General features: G+C 38.4%; 1 protein-coding gene across 5 annotated transcripts in view; it reads right to left on the bottom strand.

The window, feature by feature from the left end:
• Window positions 1–17883, bottom strand: part of LOC136826252 (eukaryotic elongation factor 2 kinase-like) — a 38003-nt gene extending 20120 nt beyond the window's left edge. Inside the window, exons 1-8 of one of the 5 annotated variants that reach the window (XM_067083379.1) lie at window positions 17818–17882; window positions 5654–5766; window positions 4036–4065; window positions 2601–2745; window positions 1522–1694; window positions 737–854; window positions 453–506; window positions 78–253 (exon numbers count right to left, since the gene is read on the bottom strand). In XM_067083379.1, the coding sequence (XP_066939480.1) occupies window positions 78–253; window positions 453–506; window positions 737–854; window positions 1522–1694; window positions 2601–2745; window positions 4036–4065; window positions 5654–5748 (791 nt within the window). In that variant the 5' untranslated portion in view covers window positions 5749–5766; window positions 17818–17882. Of the gene's footprint in view, window positions 1–77; window positions 254–452; window positions 507–736; window positions 855–1521; window positions 1695–2600; window positions 2746–4035; window positions 4066–5653; window positions 5767–13518; window positions 13682–17155 lie in introns of those variants that run through there. The other 4 variants (XM_067083378.1, XM_067083380.1, XM_067083382.1 and 1 more) reach the window with 4 other exon arrangements.
• Between the last annotated feature and the right edge of the window lie 5886 nt (window positions 17884–23769).

The raw sequence follows: 23769 nt of genomic DNA, 5'->3' as shown, positions 1-23769 counted from the left end.
TCTCAAATACTCAAAGGATCAGTTGTACAAAATGAAGTCACCATCATACAACACATGAATGAAAACTATTTCAGAACCTTTCAAATGTGAAGTGAGAAAAAGCTTGCGGAGTCATTCGAATCGCGTCTGACTTCACGAAACCCGAGTTTGAGTTGTATTTGACGTAGTTTCCCTCAATGAAATGCTCCAGATGGTAAAGCGGGCTTCCTTCTCTATCTATCATTTCTAAGATGGCCATCTGAAAGATATCCACCTGAAACAAAATAAAAATTTAAAAACTGAGTTCTAAATAATGCAGAGCATTTCATGTCAATTTGGGCTCCATTGAACTAGTAATATTTACCATAATAAAAAACTTATAGAGGCCATTTGGCAGATAAAGAAAAATACTAAGAACTTAAAACACCATAGATTTCTCATAGATATAACAGTCAGTAAAGAACAAAACATACCTTCTTCGGTGGATTGTGTCTGTTAAATTCTTCTCCCCACAACTTCGCATCCATCTGTAAAGAAAACAAACATATGCACAGGTAAGAAATTACATCCGATCTACTGTATTCATCCACCATGAATCATCCTTAGCCTTTATTACCTCCCTTTGACAAGTTCCTCTCCACTGTGCCTCTCCCACTCTGTTTAAACATCTTTCAGAATTCTCAGCTTTTGTTCTTACTCAAACATAGATCTCCATTATGCACTAAAAGAACAAAACTGGACCAGCTTTAGTGCAGACCTGTAATCTCACATCCTCAAAGTAAGTGGAACGAGGAGTATCTTCGTCCATGTACCTCTTTGCCACGTAGTTGTGAGCGCGAACCCAGTCATCCTTCTGGAAGTTACTCAGTTTCTTTCTGTTGGAGTGAAAGCCATTTGAAGAATGGAATACATAATGACCAACAGAAAAAGGGACATCGATGTAAAATTGATTAAACATACAGATCTTTACACCAAACTTTAATTATTGATTAATCACTCTTAATCATAGATATGTTCGGTATTCCTTGGTAACTGTACACCCTGAAACATAAAATTTCACAGAGCAAAATGAAACTTATAGTGAATTTTATCCAAGAAAAGTTGAAAACTTCCCAAAAGGTGGTTATTGCATTTGAAGAGTGTACAAGGTTTAATCTATACTACATGAAAGAATGCAACTAATATTTATATATACTGTACACTGCAATAAATTTAGGAATGTGACCTTACTGTCTGCAAGGAGTGTCTATAGTATCCTTTTCTTTCAGTTGTAAACACAAGTTTGGAGTGACAGAATAACTTTTAAAAATTTTGAAGACACAGCTTCAACAGGAATACAAAAATGAAATTTGGTACCTTGTCATATATTCTAATCTGCTAAATCTGGTACCTGATACTGCAAATGATAAACCACAAACATAAAGCAGTGAATTCCTCCATCACCAACTGATGTAAGTCTTGAATTATGTTGATTAGTAAACACACCATAATTTACAGAAAACAATACAACACTTATTACTTAAAACATGAACCATTACTTACAAGCGATAGCATTCCCTCATGGCCCCATGATTGAAGGGGTCCTCTTCCATTTTAATGACCACCTCGTCAACCACCCAGCATTGACGCTTTGCATTGTAACGATGTCTCTTAGCCTTCTCTGTCTTGTAAGTATCAAGATGGAATTTCTCCCAAGGATCACCCATGTTACGAGCCTATAAAGAAATGTGTGTGCAAAAGTGTGAACGTACTAGGACTAGGTTTCTGCAAAACAAACATTTTCCTTACATACTCATCAATCATAAAAATTCCAACATTTGAGTCCCTATTCCCTTAAATTCAACATTATTTAATCTAACAGACAACATTAGTAGTCCCACAATATAAGCACCACATGGACCCACAAGAATGTATCTATTACCTTTCACAATTTTTGCATAAACCGTTCAAGAAGAAGCAAGATTTATGAGCTTGGAAGCAGGAACTTCATATATGACCAATGGTTCTATGGAACTTCATATATGACCAATGGGTTTATGAAAAAACATGTGTAATAATAACAGCTTATTTCATCCAACCTATCAATTGCACCACCCACTATTAAGGATGGAGGTCAGGGCCACTTATGTGATGAAATAAGAAAGCTGATTCATACAACAATTTAACCCACACATAAAAAACATACCTCATGATTTAAAACAACTCCAATATACAAACATTATCAAACATCTGACAACTATATATCGTAGTTCCTAAAATAAGTTTTGAATATGAATGCTTAACCACCTTTTCCTGTTTACCAAGAATGATAATTAAAATCATGCAAATCCCCTCAAGTGAAAAAAAAAAAATCTTACATACATGGAGGACATCTACACTCAAAACTTAGGGAAAAACCTCTTCCAGTTCAATCTCCCTTCTCTGAAGTAACAAACAATCTTTCTTTGAGGGAAAGAGGGTACTGATATCTGACAGAACACCTATGTCAATAGCTACCTTGTCGAGTTTTGATAACATCAACAGAAACTAAGAGTACAAACAAAGCTGTATGTTTAATTAGATACAAAAAATGATAAACGAAAACCCCAAACATCTAACTAAATCAGTAACCAATACAGTACCTTCATAATTGCATTTTTCCACCGCATCTTAGCAAGCACTTCCTTACGAAGAGGACGTTCCTTCTTCTTACTTGATACTATACCAAAGACAGCTGAGAAAAACCGATTACCAGCATCATTGGGTAGTAGAAGGCCGCCATCCTCACTGCAAAAAAGAAATTTGGAAAACTCTTGAAATACTAATTACAGTACTTTAACCTCGTATCACTCACCCTGCGTTAAACTTTTACTGACTTTATTAACTTGATACATGTTAACCAGACCACTTAAACTGAATATCTAAACTCTCACAGGGCTGGCAGGAAAAGTGTAGGAGGTGGTGATGTTTAAAATGTGGAAAAATGGAATGAAGAGATGAATGAAAATCAACATAAGGAAAACAAACCTTATGGTGACTGGATATGAAGCAAAGAAAAAAGTACACTTAGGAAAATGGCCATGTGGTTGTGGGAGAGGTGTTGAGGAAGAACTTGGTGTCACAAGAGGTACTCAGGACTACAACATACACATGAAATAAGAGATTTCTGATGCCTGAAATGTATTACAAGATCAAATTAAGAACAGAGGGGAGGTGAGAGAACTGTTATGTTAGATGGACACTCATAAGACTGGACTGTCACGCAGGAGCTTAGAAAAAAGACAATAAGAAAAACATCAATGCACCACAGAGCTGATGTGAAATGTTTATGGTGATGATGATGCTCGTGATGAGAAAGGTCTCCAAAATACCCTAGAAGACTTTCTCAACATGCCAACCTCCTGGGAATTATCCCTATGAGCACTGTGAAAGCACATCTGCAGAGAGAAAACAAACAGCTTATAGTATGTAAAACAGAGCTATCAAATTATGAGATTACCCTGCTGCCATTTCTTTGGGGGCAACCAATTCAAATGAACATTGCACCAGCTGCATTGCTTCCTCCCTTTTACTTACTTTTCAAGTTTCTTTTGGTATTTTCTTCTGTCCAACTTCTTTAACCTTACTTTGCTAGAGTTTTATCCATTCATTTTAGAACAAATCCTTTTGGCAAGCCCTATTTCAGTGTATAAACATCAGTGGTCCTGTAAGGCAAACCTATAATACTGACAACCATGCCTGCCTTCTCAAAAGTTACTCATCACCTTACAAATAAGGGTTAAATACTCCAACTCCCAAATTAAACGAGCACAAAACTGGTAGTAGTAAAACAAGAGGTCTGTCACTTATACGAAGGGGATCATCTTAAATGGGATTAATTTCTGGAAAGTCAAAATAAAGTGGGTCTCAGTGATGCACAGTCAAGGAATTCTTCTGTACAGTTCAATTTGCATGCTGCTGGCAAACAAAATGAGTGAGGTGGTACATCACAAAAAAAGAGCCACAAAGAGGGACACTTTTCCATAACAGGTACAATTAGCACAACAGTGGCCATCGGTTTCAAAATAACACAGTTACCTCTTCTCAGACACAGCTTGGGTTTCTTCCCTGAAATATAATAATCATCAAAATAACACAAATCCTACATAGTATATTCAAAATAGTAAAATTGGACACCAAATATGGAAGTGAAACCATCTAAAAGAATGCAATGCATTAAGAGCTTAAAGTTCAAACAATCTCATATGAAGAGATTGACTTTTGAACATAACACCATAAAGGCTAGACTACTTGAAATTTTTGTTATTAATATATTTCTTTTTACAAGAGACTCTCAAAATCCCTTGTGTCACTAGAATAATTTTTACTGCATACAATAGCAGTGCTTTCAAGTCATCTGCTTTTAATAGAGTATTCATAGAGTAACTCTGAATCATTAATAAAAGGTTATTATACACAGTTCCAAAGTTAAACTACTGTAAATAATTTCAATTCATTAAGAGATCCACATCACTTGAATGATATTCATGGAACCCTGGAAACATGGAGGATGATTATAAAAACTGAAAAAATAATAACACTCATCTAAATGCCAAAGGACATTCTTTACATTAAATCAAATCATTAGACTAAATTTCTTTATTAAAAAGAAAGTAAACATGAAAAGTCAATAAATATGAAAATGGGCAAGATCAAAAACAAAATATTATTCAAGCAATGTTTGTTAACCTTTAATGGACGGATCCCAACATGAGAGGATCTAAAACAGGTTTTGGGTGGTGGAAAACAGATCTCCTCTGAGTACAGTATTAATATTACGCGCCATATGATTTGGCCTTGTCAATCGGGAAAGAGTTCCCATCACTTCAATGGCCCATATATGAATCGTGGCAACTTTAGAATTCAGCTCAGCTCAATCGTGGGTGTCTCAGGGAATTCAGTATTGTTCTTGCCTTGAAAGGGGAATGTCTTGCTCCTTTCTCTCCCATGACGTCTTTTTATTTATTTGCTCCTAAATATACCCATGGATTGCTGTTGGTTTTAGTTCTTATCTTTTATATGATGTCAGTTACAATTGTAATTTTGCAAAGAAAAGTGCAAAGAAATATGAGAAAAAACATGTATACCTCCAAAAGAGTTACTGCATCTCCTGATCTCAGTAAATTTATGTAAATATTTTACAACAAATATACTTAGAATTTGTTACTGATTTCAGTTATCTGTTATGATATTGTGTGAGCCATAATTATAATTTTACAAAATTAAATAAAATAACTTATCAGAAAAAACATGTATAACTTGGTAAAATTTACTTGTGTTTTGTAAAAGATGCCCCACACACAGGGTTGTAAATAGTCACTTTCAACTTCCCGTGGAAGGTAGGGAAAATTTTTAAAGAATATTTTTTCTTCCACCATATGCATTTGCCTATCCTCTGCTTTCCATTGATGTGTTTTTTCTTAAATTGGCCAACCTTAAAGTTTGCCCGGTCTGCAGGATTGCATGATATATAATTAGCCCGTCCCTTAAGGGTTAAATTATCTTGCTTCTATGCTTTATTTTTATTATTAAAGTAGTTTAACCAGACCACTGAGCTGACCTTCAGCTTTCATATGGCTGGCTGCTTCTATACTAATACTGATACTTAACTGATAGACTAAGGGGTCAGTAAACTCAGTACACATCAATTTATTACTTCTCTGAAAGTCTTCGCTGAAGATCTCCTAATTCCAATGGACGTATATCAATGTCATCTGAGCATTCGCTCATGGAACGTTCAACAAGAACCATTCTGGCAGCAGAGTTCACCTAGATGTAAGAAAAAGTAAGATTAAAATTACAAATATTTGTTTTTAAAACATTCCTCACATTTTATACATCAACAAATTCTTGCTTTAAAATGACATTTTTATGATAAAATAAAGTTTTATATATACTTACCCAGTAATTACTTAGCTAAGAGTTTCTACTCGAATGGCAGCTTAAACTTTGACATTCATGGTAGAGATTCTTTTGTTTTGTGTAAGTGACAAGACCCTGTCCACTTTCGGGGTAAGATAGAGGAAAAACTAAGCCAATAGATCAATTTGTTTATGCAAAAAAAGTCCATGCGAAGGGAGGAGGGCAGGCTCCATCCGTAATTACTGGGAAAGTATACATAAAACTTTATTTTATCATAAAAATGTCATTTTCATGATAAGTAATTGCTTAGCTGATTCCACATTGAAAGGTGGTGGGGAATCATGGACAGTAAAATAACAATCTACATATGGAGAGTTAATGACCTGAAAAAGACAAACATTGGTGAGAGAGCTGCGCAGATAATTACTGCCTCTGGTTGGCACTCATCTCAACCTGTAGAGACGTGACAGTATAGCCAGAGTCATCTCTATGGAAGTGGGATATTCTGCAGCAAGGGAGTGCTCCACAGGCTTGACAGAACATACAGCAAGAACTTTGACGAAGGTGAATACCGAAGGTCAACAAAACTCATTCAATTGCCCCTGCCCAGGGTGCAGTACCAAAAAACAATAAAAAACCAGCAATGGAATCACTATACCATAAAAATTAACATGACCACTACCCAACACTAAAACCTGGTGGGCACTCCACTCATGTATCCGCCAGGCTTCCCCAGAACTCGACACCACGAACAAGGCGAAGAGCTAAATACATAGGAAGGGATACTTCCTACACTTCCTCACCCATCGCTACGCCAGCCACAGAGATTGGTCCTAGGGTACTGCAGTTTTCATAAACGGTTTCCACGTCCCGCAGACAGTGTATTGCAAATACCAACTTGCTTCTCCAGTACACTGCTTGAAGAGTGGAGGATAAGGGAAGATTGTGCTTGAAAACTACTGATGTATTAACTGCCGTTACATCATGAGCTGTAACTTTCATGACTTTCAAATCATTTCCCTCCACTTGGGAGTGGGATTCAATAATAAGATCTCTCATAAAGAAGGAAATGGCATTCTTAGATAAAGGTCTACAGGGATTTTTGACTGAGCACCACAAATTAGAAAACTGCTCTCTAATTTTCTCAGTTCAGTGCAGGTAGTACCAGAGGACTTTCACCGGGGCAAAGCACTCTTTCCTCCTCTTCTGTGCCTAAAATATCAGATAGGCTCTTAATGGTGAAAGAGCGAGGCCAAGGGAGTGAAGGGTTCTCATTCTTCGCCAAAAAACTTGATAAGAAGGAACAGACTGTCTCTGTTCGAAAGCCAATCCTTCTGTCGATCGTTTGAATCTCACTTACTCTCTTCACAGTGGCCAGCACTACTAGAAAAACAGTCTTCTTAGTTAAATCCCTCAGAGAGGAGGAGCACATGGGTTCGAAGCACTCACTTGATAACCACTTAAGCACCACATCTAGATTCCAAGTGAAATTCTCTTCATTTCTATAACTGGTGGTGTGGACCAACTTAACCAGGTCGAAAATATGCTGATTAGAAGAAATGTTGAGGCCTCTGTGACAGAAAACAGAGCTGAGCATTGCTCTGTAGCCTTTTATGGTGGAAGAAGACCTTCCTAGAGAAAATCTCAAGTAAAGAAGAAAATCTGCTATTTGAGGGATAGACGTCTGAGAAGATGAAACTCCGTTTCTTCTGCACCAGGTCCTAAAAAATTTCCACTTTGCCTGATAGAGCTTATTGGATGAGGCACGTCTACATTTGGCAACATCCTCTGCTGCGGATCGCGAAAATCCTTTCACTCGGACAAGTCTACCGACAGTCGAAAGCCTGTCAGGGTCAGAGTGGACAGGCCTTGGTGGAAAATCCTGCAGTGCAGTTGTCTGAGAAGACTTGGAATAGCAGGGAGGAGCCTTGGAAAGTCTATGAGGGGTTCCAGAAGGCCTGGGAACCATTCCTTCAGCAGCCAAAAGGGGGCCACCAGAGTCATCTTTACATTGCTGTGAGAATGGAACTTCTTGAGAACTTCCCTTATTACTGCGAAGGGTGGAAAAACGTAAAGGTCCAGATTTAACCAATCCTGTATCATGGCATCTGTTGCCCATACGAGAGGGTCTGGAACAGGGGAGCAGAGCAGAGGTAGACAGTGATTCCGAGAAGTTGCAAATAAGTCTAGGGTCGGTTGTCCCAATAATCTCCAAAGGATGGAGCAAACCCGACTGTCTAACATCCACCCCGTCAGAAGGACTTGATTCCGGCGGCCTAGTTCATCCGCCAGGACACTGCATTTGCCTTGGATAAATCTTGTGACTAATTGGGTTTAGTTCTGGTCTGCCCAGCACAACAGATCTCTTGCTACCTTGCACGGGCAGAATGAGTGTGTTCCCCCTTGATGTTTCATGTAGCCTAAGGCTGTGGTGTTGTCTGCATGTACTGTGATCGTCTTATTGCAGACTTCTGTTGCAAAATAACTGAGACCCAGGTGAACAGCTTTCAATTCTCGTAGGCTGATGTGAAGCTGTTTCTCCTTCGGGGACCAAATTCCCAAGATTTTTTGGTCCCCGAAGAGCGCTCCCCAACCCAGATCTGACACGTTGGAAAATAAGTCTGGGTGGGGGCTCACTGGGAGAAGAGATTTCCCCTCCGTCAATCTTTCTTCTGATTTCCACCATCGCAGGTCCTCCTTTATCTCAGCTGTGGCAGGAAAGGAGTGAAGATCTTGATGAACCTTCCGATCCCAGCAGGCTCTCAGGTAAAATTGTAGCAGCCTCATGTGCAGTCTCCCCAGTCTTACAAACTGCTCCAATGAGGCCAGTGTGCCTACAAGACTCATCCACTGAGTTGCTGTACACGAATGAAGGGCGAGAAACAGATCGACCTTCCTTAAACAGTCCTCCACTCTCTTGGGGGATGGTGAAGCCCGAAAACTCTGAGAGTCTATCAGAATCCCCAAATAGAGAATTCTCTGAGTGGGAATTAGTTGAGATTTCTGGAGATTTAATAAAAGTCCTAAATCTTGAGTCATACAAATTGTTTTCTGTAAGGCCTCCATGCATTGATCCTTCGTGGGAGAGCGAAGTAGCCAGTCATCTAAATAAAACAAGATCTTTACACCTGCTTGATGAAGCCAACCCGCCAGGGAAGCGAGTAACCCCGTAAAAACTTGTGGAGCAGTCAAGAGGCCGAGACAAAGAGCTCTGAACTGATAAACTTGGTCCCTGAAGACAAACCTGAGGTATTTTCTTGAATCCTTGTGAATAGCGATGTGAAAATATGCATCCTGCACGTCTAGGGAGATTATCCAATCCCCCTGACAGATGGAAGCAAGAACTGACTGTGTTGTCTCCATACTGAATTTTGTCTTCTCTATGAAGGCATTCAAGGCACTCACGTCAAGCACCAGTCTCCACCCCCATGAAGACTTGGGCACTACGAAGAGTCGACTGTAAAACCCCTTCGACTTGGAGTTCCTGACTAGTTCTATGGCCTTCTTGCTGATGAGAGAGAAAACCTCCTCTGAGAGGGCAGAATACATCTCTGCCCTTCGGAGTAAGCCATCAAGGCGACGGAGTGTTGGTCAAGGGAGGCCTCTCCCCGAAAGGATAGAATAACCCTCCTTGAGTAGTTTAACTACCTATTGGTCTGCACCTCGCAAACTCCATCTCTCCCAGAAGAGAAGGATCCTTACACTCACTGGGGCATGGAGGACTGAGGTCTCACTTGTGGGCTGAAGGTTTAGTTGATGGCTTCTTGATGGTTCGGGGTGTGAACCTAACTGAATCCTCTGGGCCTAGACTGAGATCTCTGCCTGTCCTGAAAATTGACAGCAGAGGAGAAGTCCTGGTGGGTACTGTGGTCCAATCTCTCTGTCGCTTCGTCAACTGTGTCAGAAGATCCTAGGTAGACTTCTTATGCAGGCTGGAAACAATCTCACTAACGGTTGTCTGTGGGAAAGGTGATGCTTGTCCAGTGGACAAAATATAAGCGCTGACTTTTGGGACGATGTCACACCTTTAGACGTAAAGGAAACTCAAAGTTCCCTCTTCTTGAGCACACCCACTATGTATAGCGAAGCAATCTCCTGCGAACTGTCTCTGGCTGCTTTGTCAGTGCAGGAGAGAAAACCCAGAAGTTTCAAAGAGTAATCAGGTGGAAGCAATGGCTCTTGAACTTTCTTGGCAAGAGCCCCAAACACCAATCCATGAAACAAAACTTCAAAAGTCTTAAAAAGTCTTTTCAGGAGGTGGTCCATCTCTTGCGCCGAAAAGAATATCTTCGCTGATGCTAAAGCGGACATACAGCCTGCATCAATGAGACTACAGAAGTCCCCCTGGGAGGAGGCAGCCACTCCCAGGGAAGGAGCTTCTCCAAGTAGCATAAGATAGGTAGCAAGACCTAGAAAGACGAGAAGGAGGGACACTAAAGCAAGCCTTCCCCCTGCTCCCTCTTCTTGGAAAACCAACTTGGGGAGTCCGGCAGTGTCCAAAGGCTGATTACTCATCATGAAAGAGGAAGCCAGGGACAAAGGAGTCGCAGGCAAGAAGAACTCCGATAAATTCTGGAGTAAAAACTTCAGAAGTGACATGTAAGGAGTCGGAGAATCTTGATCGAAATCCTCTTCTTCAGGCGAAACTGGAGACAAGGGAGCATCCAATGGAGGTGCCTTATCAGTGGATGGTCCGTGAAGAAGCTGCAGAATGTTACCCAACTTGCACTGAAGAGGAGCCAACTCTGGATCCAAACTTGAAGCAGACACAATTCGTCACCGAACTGGACGAAGCTGGCGCCTGAAGCTTAGAAGCCGACATCAAAATACTGGTTGGTTCCCCGGAGGTACTGGCAGCAGGCAGAGGAGTAGATGCATATCGACGTGTCGGAGCTCTAGAGCGAGCGGATGCATCCGGGAACTCGGGCGCTTCAGGAAGCTTAGCTGAGTCAGGATGTTTAGTTGAAGGCAGGCGTTCAGGTAATATATGGCACTCGGCTACTACTGGGCGCTCATCATATGAAAAGCGCTCATCAAGAACAGGGTATTTGGCCAAATCTGGGTGCTTAAACAAAGAACTTCGTTGTACACTAGAAGCAGAGCGCTTGGAGTCAGAAAGAAGATGCTTCTTAGACAAAGAGGAGTGACTACATACTTGTTCCTGGCATCCAGGAAAGGACAAGCGTTCAGGGCTGCCCCACTTACTGCAAAAAGGCTGAGGGCTGAGGAGGCTCCCTCAACTTCTTGCTGCTAAGTCGAGGAGCTAGATCCTTGGAAGAAGAATGCCTCTTCAAGGGACGTGACTTGTCAGGAAAATGCCATTGGCGCCTTCGGTATGACAAAGAATCTCCCGAACTAGACTAGAGCTGATGCACAACTGAGACGCCTTTCCTCAGACAACAGGCTGGTCTGAGGGGGTGACTGCTCATGGGCAGGAGAATCAGCAAGACGAATAGCCACCTCCTCCACTAACACTTCACTTTCATTTTTCTTATAAAACTTATTCATAAGGACACATATCAATGCCCCCAATTACGCCACTATACCTACCACCATATTAATTCTCTGTTCAAATTTATTTTCCATGCTGAAGAAGCGATTGGGCTTGGGAGTGTGACAGTCAGGAGCAGGAATAGGTGATCTAGGAGCATGTACTGATGCAGGAGAAACAAGAATAAAAAGAGATACAGCAGGAATATCTACATCACTAGATTTAGGAGTCGTCTGACTAGCTAATTTCTCGCCTGCTTTAGTGGATGCCTTCCTCTTGTAATCTCTCTCTAACTTATTTAAATGAGAAGTCAAGGTCTTCCGTTTACGTTCATCCCAAACCCTGCATTTGTCACAAGTCAAATCAATGGTACAAACTTGCCCTCTGCAATTTGTGCACAGGGTATGAGAGTCAGAGGTAATTTTCTTTAACTGGGTATTGCAACCTTTGCTGCAATACCGGACACTAGAAGAGCTAGTGTCTGACATACTAACTGCCTAAAAGTCACAATCAGTAACAAAGTAAAATCAGGAAAAAACAATGTCGAAAGGCTACCACACAAAGAATACTTTATCAGATGGGAAGAAACAACAACTGTCAAAACCACGCTGCTTAGTCAACACGGTGTGTGGAAGATACTAGCAGCAGAAACAAACTGATCTACTGGCTTAGTTGTTTCTCCACCTTACCTCAAAAGTGGGCAGGGACTTGTCACCTAAACAAAACAAAAGAATCGCTACTGCAAATCTCACAATTTAAGCTGCTGTTCGAGTAGAAACTCTTAGCTAAGTAATTACCTGGTAAGTTACTTATATAAAAATATATATCTTTCAAATGCTAATATTATATTTTAAGTGTGTTAAAATAAAAATCTCTTAAAAGCAGGTATCATACTCTTTAATATCTAAAATATGGCTCAGACATAGCATCGTGAGTAAACACCTCCATGATACTTTGTAATCAGAATGGTTTCCCACCAGGCCTTTGCATCTACCAAACATTTTTGCAAACTGCATGCATTATCAGCTCCAGCAAACAGAAGTCTACTGGTATGTATTTCCTCTTATCTGCACTTCATCTTGAGTACTAAACTTCTGAATTGTTTCAAGAATTCCTTGGGATCCTTTCAGAGGCAGTGTGGCCACCTGTAGCCTTACTTTCCTTTCGTATCTCTTAGACATTCCCATAAATACTTCTTAAGCATTTTCTTTCAGCTCTGATAGAGTTCAGTGACTTCTTTCCTTCCAGCACCCCCTTTATCTCCTCTCAATTCCCTTATCTCATCATCTAATCCATTACAGACACTATCCTTAATGTTCCTTGAGGCTCCCAGGTGCATACCTGGACCTAAACTCAATATTTTCCTAATTTAACACAGACATTCTGTTTTGTCCAACCTATCAAGTTTCAAGGTCAGAATTATCAAGCTAGCAAGGCCTAATGTATGACCTGATTCTCATAATCCTATATCTACGAATCAATCCCAATGTGGAGATGAAGTTCTAATACCTTCTTATGACAAATGACAAAATCATCTTAACTGTATAGTAACTATTAATTCACAATTTTATATTAAGATATTACTTGTTTCCTCTCCAGTTGGGCATACATGTACCTAATCCAAACTTTGTCACACCACCCAGGGAAGCAGGACTTTTTTCCTATATCTGAATGTAAACAATTAGTATTCTAAAAATTACTTTTCTTCGCTCTTAATTCTTTCCATAATATTATTCTTGTGCTATGTCCATAACAAACACTTTTATAAATTGGATGTATCCTGTATGATTAAGAAGTTTGATAATGACCATCATCTTGTAAATATCAATAATCTCTTATCTTTCCCTGACACTATGTAAGATAATGCGAACGCTCACATTCAATACTTTGTTTGTTTCATCAACCTCTAAACTATGAATTACTGTACATAATTCTCACATATGTTGATGATCTCAATTTTTTCTTTTGGATTTCTAACATATAAAATACTGTGCAACTGATACACTGACATAAAAAATTTTATCAGCAAATACTAAAGAATGAAGAATCACCAGGGCACATAAACAGAACAAGTCTTTCACCATTTTCCTATTGATAAATGAGGCATGAAGGAGATGGCAAAACCTATTTTTGGTAGCCATTTCTTGTCCTAAAACAAACTACTGTACCTTTATTGTCCCACTAGGGCTCCATAAGATAGACTGACTAATATCAAGAATCCTCTCAAAGATTGTCTACACCAGTATAGTGCCACAGTTGGTACAGTTATGAAGAATAAATGGAGCAAAGGCAGGAAGGCACTTTATCCTGTCTTATCACAATTCACCCTGCTTCAACAAATATGGCATCATTGGTGCATGTCAGCCAGGCTCTGCAAATCACGCACAATTTTGGAAAGGGTAACACTATGTTAAAACTGATCTGGGAAAACTCAAGTTTAGGAAACTGGAAAAACGGTGTTCCTGAAACCTGTTACAGTCCCATATATATTTAATTTGCTGTAAGGCAAGCAACAAACTTTAGTAGAAGTAACAAACATCTATCACGGAGTTCCTATTAACCTTTCTGTTGCAATGCATATGAGCCTATTCTTAAACAAAATGTGGCCTTATCTATCACACGTGCTAGGGTATGCCAGGGTATTTGGTGATAGCAGCTGACAACTGACTTACAGTGATTAAAGTAATTTATCATTGCTTATCTGATAACAGCAATCTTAGGGGATAAAAGAAGGTCAATTTGCTTTATTTCTATATACAGTTATTCACAATATTTTGATACAAATTAGACATGCACAGATAGTAACCATGTAATATAAATAAAAGAATAAATATCATATTAGTTAACTTGCAAAAGCATTCATATTCAGGAGATTAAAACCATCCCAACTGAGGGATAGTTACACCACAGAAAACAGGATTAGTGTTACTTAGAGAATAACAGACAATAATCCATTTTTGTGGTACAACTCTGCAAAATGTCTTCTTCCTAAAGTAGGCAGAGAATCACAAACAAGCACAAAACCTTGTATTTCCTACTGTCTGCCCAGTCCCATGATAAAAGGGGTTGTCAATTAAACTACTGATTTTAGATGGCCAGGTTAAAAACATTCAAAACAAACCCAATACCTAACACAATAAAACCATGCTAGCCTCCTAACTTGGGAAAACTGTCCTCCCTTTTTGATGTTAAAACCTTACAAAATATTTACCATTAGGCTTAACATAATGGCAATTTTCCAAAATAGCTGTGTACATGTTGTTCTGCTAAGGATGTTTCATCAGAGGTCCAGAGGGGCAAAGCACCCCCAGTCAGATCATGGCATCCTAGGATATATAAGTTAGGCATTGAGATGTCTCTGAGATGATTTGTAACAAGCCAGGACCCAATTGCAATGGGAAAAATATTCCTTTAATTATTAGTGATTTATTTAGGAATTGATTCATCATGCTCCTCTAATATCTTTACACTACTATTGTAAGAGTGATTGGGACTATAAAATGTTTTTATTTTTGTTGTGGACATCGAATGCATAGCAGTGTATCCAGTCCCTGGTTTTTTTTTTAAGAATGGGAGCGCTGTCCTGAATCTTTCACCTGCATTTTGGTAACACCAGCAAAACATGTAAGGGTCACAAACACTCTCGAAGGTGTGAGAAGGACGTCAACCGGTCCATCCTTCATTTTGGCTATTTTACCAAATTATTGATACAAATTATTATCTATCCCTTGCAAGGTAAGCTTTTAAAGTCATAATGTTACCGTTAGTTCACTAGTTGGAACAGATCATTATCATGAAAGACCAGTAACAGACGAGGATTTAAGTGCAGAGTTGCATGCCCAGTCGAATGTGATTGCAACACCTTAACATGGAAAATTTTCATTGTCGTGAAAGATGCTTCACGTTCATTACTTGTCATGAGATTTCGCTGTGTTAATTTGAATTGTAACTTAGCATTTGAAAGGGTTGTAAAACGTTAGAAAAAATAATTGTAAGTGTTTTGTTTATGTAAAGTTTTTGTAAATCCCAGTGCCAAAAGGGTACCACAAAATGGCCATCCTACAGGGCATCTTGGGGGTACCCCTACACCTCTCATGGAAATTTCCACTGCCGATCACGATCTTAGACTAGGCTATACAGTAATTTAAGAAGGCCTACCCTTGACTGATCCTGTTTGAATGAGGAATTATGACTATTTTTGTTAAATACAGTTAGGTTATATATGTATATAAATTCTTGGAAAACTTAATTACATAGGACTTAGCCTATACCCTCATTAAACTAACCTAACTTTGTGGCCTATTGTAACCTAGTAAAAAACCAGCCATGTAAACTCTGCATAGGCTATCCTTAACGATTTCTGAAGAGGCCTAGCCTAGACTATATCCTGTTAAAAGGCACCTTAGCCTAATTTTACCTCATTTTAGTTTAAGTTTTTCTCAGAAATCTTTCAGGTAGCTTAATCCATTGATATATGTTGTGTACAAACATTTATTACTGTGTGGAGTAGGGTATCAAATGATCTACACCGTACTGTGAATTAATTGATTCCAGGGCTGCTCCACATTTGATACTTATCCTATTATGAAGGAAAAGCAATTCCCATAGTATGTAGTTGATATAATTTTTTGAGGTCTCTCAATGTTAAGAGTTATTTTTGTTGTTTTAAACTACTCACTTGTATTGTTTTTCTGAAAATCAAAATTAAATAAAAGGAATATTTCCAGGGATCTAGCCCAGGAGTTCGGAAGTATGTGACTTAACCTAGTCCAGGAGTTTTGAAGAATGTGTGAATTAACCTAGTCCAGGAGTTCTGAAGAACATGTGAATTGGCCAAGTCCAGGAGACTAAGCCTAGGAGAATTTTGGCATGATGTAAAGCGCAATAAAGAAAGGAACTGAGGCCCAGGGATTTTCTTCAATACCACCTTACCTTTACCACCTAAAATGGAATCAGCACTTCAAATATCTCCCAGTGGAAAGACATCATCTGGCCTCATCAGTAATAAGACCCATACACCCAAGGAGTATCAAGTAATAGCAGGCAGGACAGGCCTACTCTAATTCCCAGGCAGTGTAAACGTCAGTAGTCTTCACACCCACCCCGTCAACTATGACAAAATACCATTCTCCAACCCCTGTCTCCAGGTAAGAAGACTGACAACAGTGTATATGTTTAGTATTATTATGATTCTTGTATCTTAATGTCTTGGAGGGGGAAAAATTCCTCCGTGACACAATGAAGGTAACAGGCCATGCACCAACTCTTTTGGGCTTTTACTGCGGCAGTTTCTTACATGCCCCACCAGCTATGAAAATCCATGTTATGAAACACACTACAACGGTTACCAAAGACTTGGCAACGGAAAGGACTCCTTGAAATAACCTATACTGGTTAGGATAAGCAAGGACAGCCTCATTTAACCTTGCACAAGCGAGTGTTAAGGTTAGAATGTGTCTAATTTTAATTGCCCAAGGTCAAATAAACTAAAGTGCTGCTTAGACACGTTGTATCTGTGTATCTCTGAGGGTCCCAAGTCCCGAGCGTACGTGCAAATGAGACATGCCAAATCCTTCGCTTAAAAATAGGAGCCACGGTACGGAAACATTGCTAGGTCTCTGGACCTTTACTATTTTAAAATATCCTTATTATCTCTATTTATATACTTCTCTGGCACTATTAGGTTAAGGTAATACATAACCAATCCCAACACTGCTGATAAATAAGCAATTATAAGAGAATGAAATACATCAACACGGGGCCGTGATCTAATGACAACAAACATTCATGGCAGACGAAACTTACGAGGGTCAACAATCCTTATTTAGTATCCTAATTTCTCGGGTCTGGCGTGTGTGGCAACGGCAGGTGATGCAGTCCGCGCAATAAATACACCATGAAGAAACATCTGACGTCCCAAAAGGCTTGGTAATGATAATGAATTGTGGGGAGAGCGGTCTGAAAATGGCGCAGAGACAGCTGAACTTACATCTGACACTTCCACATAAACACTGGTGGGAGTTGGTTGGTGGGGTATAAACACGAGGAAGCCAGATCGTTCGAATTGCTTCAAGTGATTGCGACCTCGACTTCGATGTGACCTTGTAATGACACAATACTGATTTAAAAGCACCGTCACAGACACCTGCGCTTATCAAATACGTCTTTTCGCCTTTAAAAATGACATAGATAAGATCTATAATGATAAAATACAAGAATTTCAGTAGCATAAAACTCTGGTGGGTGGGTGGGGTATTAACAGTGGGTAGATCGCGCGTCCTGATGGCTGTAATTGGCTGCGACTTCGACTTTGATATAACTATTTTCACGAAAAACTACATACTTATAAGCAATGTTGCAGAGGAATCTGCTTATAAAAATGTCTAGTCACCACTAACAATCCAATATCGAAGACTTATAATGAAATAATCCCGAAATTTCAATAAATCATCACACGTGTAGCTAACCTGAGCCGGAAATTCGAAATTACGTAGCCATTCAGCTTCGCTTTGCTCTCAAGGCAGTCCACTATCACTCTTGCTTAAGAAGCCTTACTTGCATAGCCCGCAGGAAAATAAAATTGCAACTCTAGACGTAACATTTCTTTTTTTCACAGGTAGAACAGACGTCAAATAACCAATGCAGCGACAAAAGCGGTCGTTGTTACATTCTTGTCGCCATGCTGCCAAGGAAGGCATCTTTGTTTATAGGGGAATTTTTAGCAACGCATATCTATAGAATTTTACGAGGCAAAATTAATTTAGGAAAAACAATTAACATCCGTTTCAGAATCATAATCTCCAAGAGATAATGTGTGTGTATATGTATGTATATATATATATATATATATATATATATATATATATATATATATATATATATATATATATATATATATATATATATATATATATATATATATATATACATATATATATATATATATATATATATATATATATATATATATATATATATACATTTATATATACTGTATATGCCTTTAGGGCACGTATTACGTGCAATGGCACTCGGTTTTTAAATCACGCAGTGCCATATCTGCGTGGGACAGACAAGTGTTAGTTACCATGTGGCCCCGTCCCAGATTCCACTGTAACAACACCCTCCCCCCCACCCCACCAACTCCAACAACTTAGGTTGATAAGTGCATTACTGGCAAGGCGTGTCAGTCTGTATTTCACTAAGTATCTCGCTGTTTGTATGTTTTTTTCACGTACTGAAATTATATTTTGTGAAGGCTTACTTAATAGTTAAAGAATTAAATATCTCAAGAAAACCGAAGTTTTGTGATATGAGACTAAAATGGAGACTGAAAAATTAAGAGAATTTCCGCTTTCCAAACCGTAACATTTAAATCTATAATATTTCACCTTTCACCAGAGCTTTTGAAAGCAATGGCTACGTGATGCCTTTTAAAACTGGTTCGTTGGAAAAAATAAAATATGACACGTAAATTGCGTCACTGCCAACTCAACACGAAGTTATAATAATCCCTGGAAAAAAAAACTTGAAGATAAATTGCCCACAACGGCCTAGGTAAAAAAAAAATGGATAAAAAAGGTTGTATCGGGAATATGGCGCATTTATTTTCCTTAGATATAAACAAGTTTACTGAGGATATAATTCATATTATTAATTATGAGAAGAAAAGTGAGATCCAAGGTGCTAGCCAGGTAAAATGATCGTATCTGGTCTAGATTGCCTATATTATTATCGTTGCTAGACCAAGTGGTATTAGTTTTGCCTCACCTGATTTCAATCAGAATTAGGTCTATTTCCCGCAAAATACATTGTGCCTCTATTGATCTAAACGGTGAATAGGGTTGCTGGTAGTTAGTCAACCATAATGGGTTGCAACCAAGATGGAGAAGGATATAGGTCTAGCAATTTCAATCCAAAAGTCTGGCTGAGAAAATGAAAACGAATTGCACGTCATTATTCCAGACGTACTGACACTAACCTCTGTAACAGATACTCCATGTTGGAGAAAGTTTATGGAAAATGGCCTAAATTATCCATCTTCCGATATAATTCTGGTTATATCGAATTCAGTTTAAGAGTGCTGTGAAAAAAGAAAGAAAACTTTCAGTTCAAGATCAATATTCAGAACATTCCGCGCTGTGCTACATGTGCATTATGAATCTTGGAGGGTACGCACGGTTCAAGATCGTCTGCTGTGATATATTTTACGTATCGCAAATGTGTATTTTTGCTAATTTTTGCTGCATTTTGATAATTTTTTTATTTGAGAGCTTAAATCACGTTTCTAAGAGTACTATGTACTTATAGTACTATTGACGTAGCACTATTTATTATGTGTGTTTGTTTGTTATATTTTGTTATCCAAGATTAAAAGTACAATGTACTGTTATAGCACTATTATAGTGACATAGTACTATCTTCTATGTATGTAGGCTATGTGAACTTGTGAGTGTTTGTGTACCTGTGTACTTGTGTGTGTGTGTGTGCCATATCTTGTCATCTAAGATTGTAAGATAGTAATTCTGATATATGGTCAAAATACAAGTTTCTTCACCGCTGTATCCATAGATATGAATATTAATATCTACGTGTGGTCGGATATGTTCACGCAAACACGTGACTTCACGAAAGCGTCTCCCCGAAATGTGATAGCATATCAATTTAGTCTTTGAGCTTCCTGAGCACCATTATCTCAAATCGTTTAATTTTATATTCTTTTTCGTAGATTCTGTAACTCAGTAAAAGGAAAACAATGAATGACCCATGACATTTAACTCTTGCGATTTAAAACGCGATTTCAGAGCTCAGAATATCTACATGTCCGAAGTCCATATTTGAAGCTCACCATCTTCTCTGCGGTGCATGCGTTTCTTGCTGAATATTATCAACTCTTATTCACCGGATATTAGCCCAACTTTTTATCACGATACTGATAATTCTAGTTCATTTATCAATCTATTTCCTCTAAATGTATTTGTGTAGATATACTCAACAAATCTTATAAACAAATACAAGTTTGATATCATGTTTCACTCATCTAACAAGATGGCAATTATCGGTTCTTTAATACGTACCACAGCATCCGACAGGGAAAAACAAAATTCTTTTACCACATAAAAAAGGAATGCTTTCAGTGCTTTCTTTATTTGTTTCACTACCTAAACAGGTGCAAGCAGCCTTATGAAGACACGTGCTTCCCTAGCCATAAATGGTAGGCCTAGGCTGAGCTAATCGGCGCTTGCTGACGTACAGGTGTGACAGCGCAGCTTTTGTTATCAAGGAGTTACAGGAAGCAAAAACAACACTGTTGCCTTTGATATTTTGAAATAGCTGCTTTTTTTATTAAAATGCATTTTAACTGTACTATAGTACTAATTTTTGTGCTTTCTAAAACAACACTGTTGCCTTTGATATTTTGAAATAGCTGCTTTTTTTATTAAAATGCATTTTAACTGTACTATAGTACTAATTTTTGTGCTTTCTAAATCGTAGGCCTATGCTAATCATTTATTTTGCTTCAATGAGTAAACGCAGGCCTATGCAAATTATTCATTTTGATTCAATGAGTAATCTTAGACATTTCCAACTTTTATTTTCTATTATTCTATATTAAAATATTCGTCTGTTGGAATGTCCATAACATATTCTTGAGAATAACATGAACAGGAATTCTAAAGTGTTTAGGAACTGGTAAACTGTATCAATAACTGGTATAAAGTGTACGATGTAAAACGGTAAAAACAGAAATACGGAATTTAAAATTAGCCGAAACACGTGTGCAGTTTATGCAAATGAATTTTTGTAATCAAGGAATCAGATCAGGTTGATAAGTTACCCGGAAATAACTGCTTTAGAGTCTGATTTTAAATCTCTGAAGATACCTCAAGCTCGTCTGAAACTAGTACAGGATGTTTTGAGATCCTTGGAGTTGTTTGTCAGCAAAAAATAAGCATGAGAGAGAGAGAGAGAGAGAGAGAGAGAGAGAGAGAGAGAGAGAGAGAGAGAGAGAGAGAGAGATTTGAGGTCAATCAACCCACGCATGAATGCACACATATGCACGCGCGCGCACACACACACACACGCATACGCGCGCATATTTAAGGTCATTCAACGCAGCCAGTTTCGTGTTAGTATTCTGTCATCAACGGCCATGAGCGAGAGAGCTAGCCTGGCACTGGCTTCCACTTAACTTTTGCTGTTTCTTGCTTTTATTTACTTAAGTCAGCTTAACACACATCAAACACAGCAAGCGACGCGTTCAAGCAAAGAACAGTCTACAGGCTTTAGTTTCTGATCTCTTATAACGTCAAATTTTGTCACTGAGTTAGTGAAAAGATTATTTAGAAGCTGTTACTTTTCTGGTACTAATATGGCATGTTTGTGGCTTCGCTATTTACAGTCGAAAGTCATTCTTAAATATAAGCCGTTAATATATCGAATTCTACATGATATATGTTTATTGCTTAAGTATCAAAATATATCGTTCATGACCCTAGTTTTTGGAACGCCAGTTTTAGAGATTAAAAAATTGCTAGACCTATGCCTTACTCCATTCTGGCTTTACCAACAACACTTGGCCTGTCGAATCAAACATGAACATTTGCAGGTAAAATTCTAACGACCTTTAACAGTAAAATATGAAGAATCTTAAAATCAAATTCCAGGAAATATTTGTAATGTACTGAGAGTGAATCAAATCCAGGAAGATTCTTGGACGAATAAAAGTATCAGGAAATTGATTCGAAGGACAAGAGACGAAATATGATGGAAGCCAAAAGTTGTAGGATAAGTTGTTGTGTAAATATTGAGCAATATTAGGGAAAAGTTTACAGGGCACAGAGTGAAATCATAGGCCTATTGAGACCAATCTTACTTGTGGGAGTGGAATACGTTGCTAATTGTAAAAGCAAAGGTTTTACAGATAGACAGGTGAATTGTAGGCGGTATGAATTAGGAGAATGGATACAGGAAGCCGTATTGTGTTAGATGTCTCGGAGAAAATAGACGAGAGAGAGAGAGAGAGAGAGACTGCTGTAGTCACGATCGCCGTGCTTTGAGGAATCGGAAGTACTTCAAAGGTAATAATAGGGATGCAACCTTGAACAGTCTCGAGAAGTTCGTGGATGCAATCAGGAATGGCGTCAGAATTTCGTATTTCTTCGAAATGAGTTGTTTTTTTCCAAATACATGTAATGAGAAGAGAGAGAGAGAGAGAGAGAGAGAGAGAGAGAGAGAGAGAGAGAGAGAGAGAGAGAGAGAGAGAGAGAGAGAGAGGTGTATTGGGTACGTTTGATACGTGGAAGCAATTTTAGACGCATATTCAGTCAACTGGCCGTCCTTGCGAAATTATTGTTGCTTTTTATTTCGTAATCGCTTGAACGGTAACGAGTGCAGCGACTTGGAAAGTTAGTTGTTCTAGAACGAAGTCTCAAAAAGAATCACTGAACTGAATATTCGATTATACTGCGCAAGAGGAGAAATTATCGGCTTGGTTTGTCTTCTCTAGGGGAAACTGAACTAGGGCAGATTAGACCCATATGTAGTCTCGAAATTGTAAATATAAATGAACATTTAATATAAAATTTCGTGGCAGAATACACCTATAGTCTCAAAACCCTAAATATAAGTGAACATTTAATAGAGAATTCCTTATATGGGACGCGTGGAGCTAAATGGTAATAAACAAAAAAGTAGAGCAGGCTCAGTTGAACTTATTTTTTGTGATATATGTTTTTGACTAAAGTTGCCTATTCAGTAACCCGTACTTTTTTAATGTGTTTATCAGATAAAATCATTAAAAACCATTAGTAATCAGTACTTTGTAGAGAACTCCATCTTGACGGAAGATACAAGCTCCACATTCCGTTAAATATGGGCGTCTCTAGACATATAATATTATGTAAATAAGACTCCACCTGATGGCGAATTACCCATAAGATGCATAATCATTTAAGCAAATGACCCAAACAGCAAAACAAAACAGTCACCGGAAGAACGAATGATTGAACAAGTGCCTGAAATTTGTGCCATATGGCAAAGCGCCTAGGGGCGGGGAGGTCGTTCGGTCTAGCGTCACAAGAAGAAGCAGAAGAAGTAGAAGAAGAAAAGAAGAAGAAGAAGAAGGGGAAGGCTGACTAGCGCCTACTGTACCTTGGTAACTGACGAAGCGAAAAGTTATAAGGCCTCTTCTTGCTATTCCTTAATTACGCAACGGACAGTAAATCCGTTTATATATTCCGTATATATATATATATATATATATATATATATATATATATATATATATATATATATATATATATATATATATATATATATATATATATATATATATATATATATATATATATATATATATATATATATATATATAAAGCCACATGTGTTATTACGCTTGAGCCTAATAGGCCTACACA

Source organism: Macrobrachium rosenbergii, chromosome 40 (assembly GCF_040412425.1).
Source record: "Macrobrachium rosenbergii isolate ZJJX-2024 chromosome 40, ASM4041242v1, whole genome shotgun sequence".
In the NCBI taxonomy this organism is placed as follows: Eukaryota; Metazoa; Arthropoda; class Malacostraca; order Decapoda; family Palaemonidae; genus Macrobrachium; species Macrobrachium rosenbergii.
This window is presented reverse-complemented; position numbering and strand designations above follow the sequence as displayed.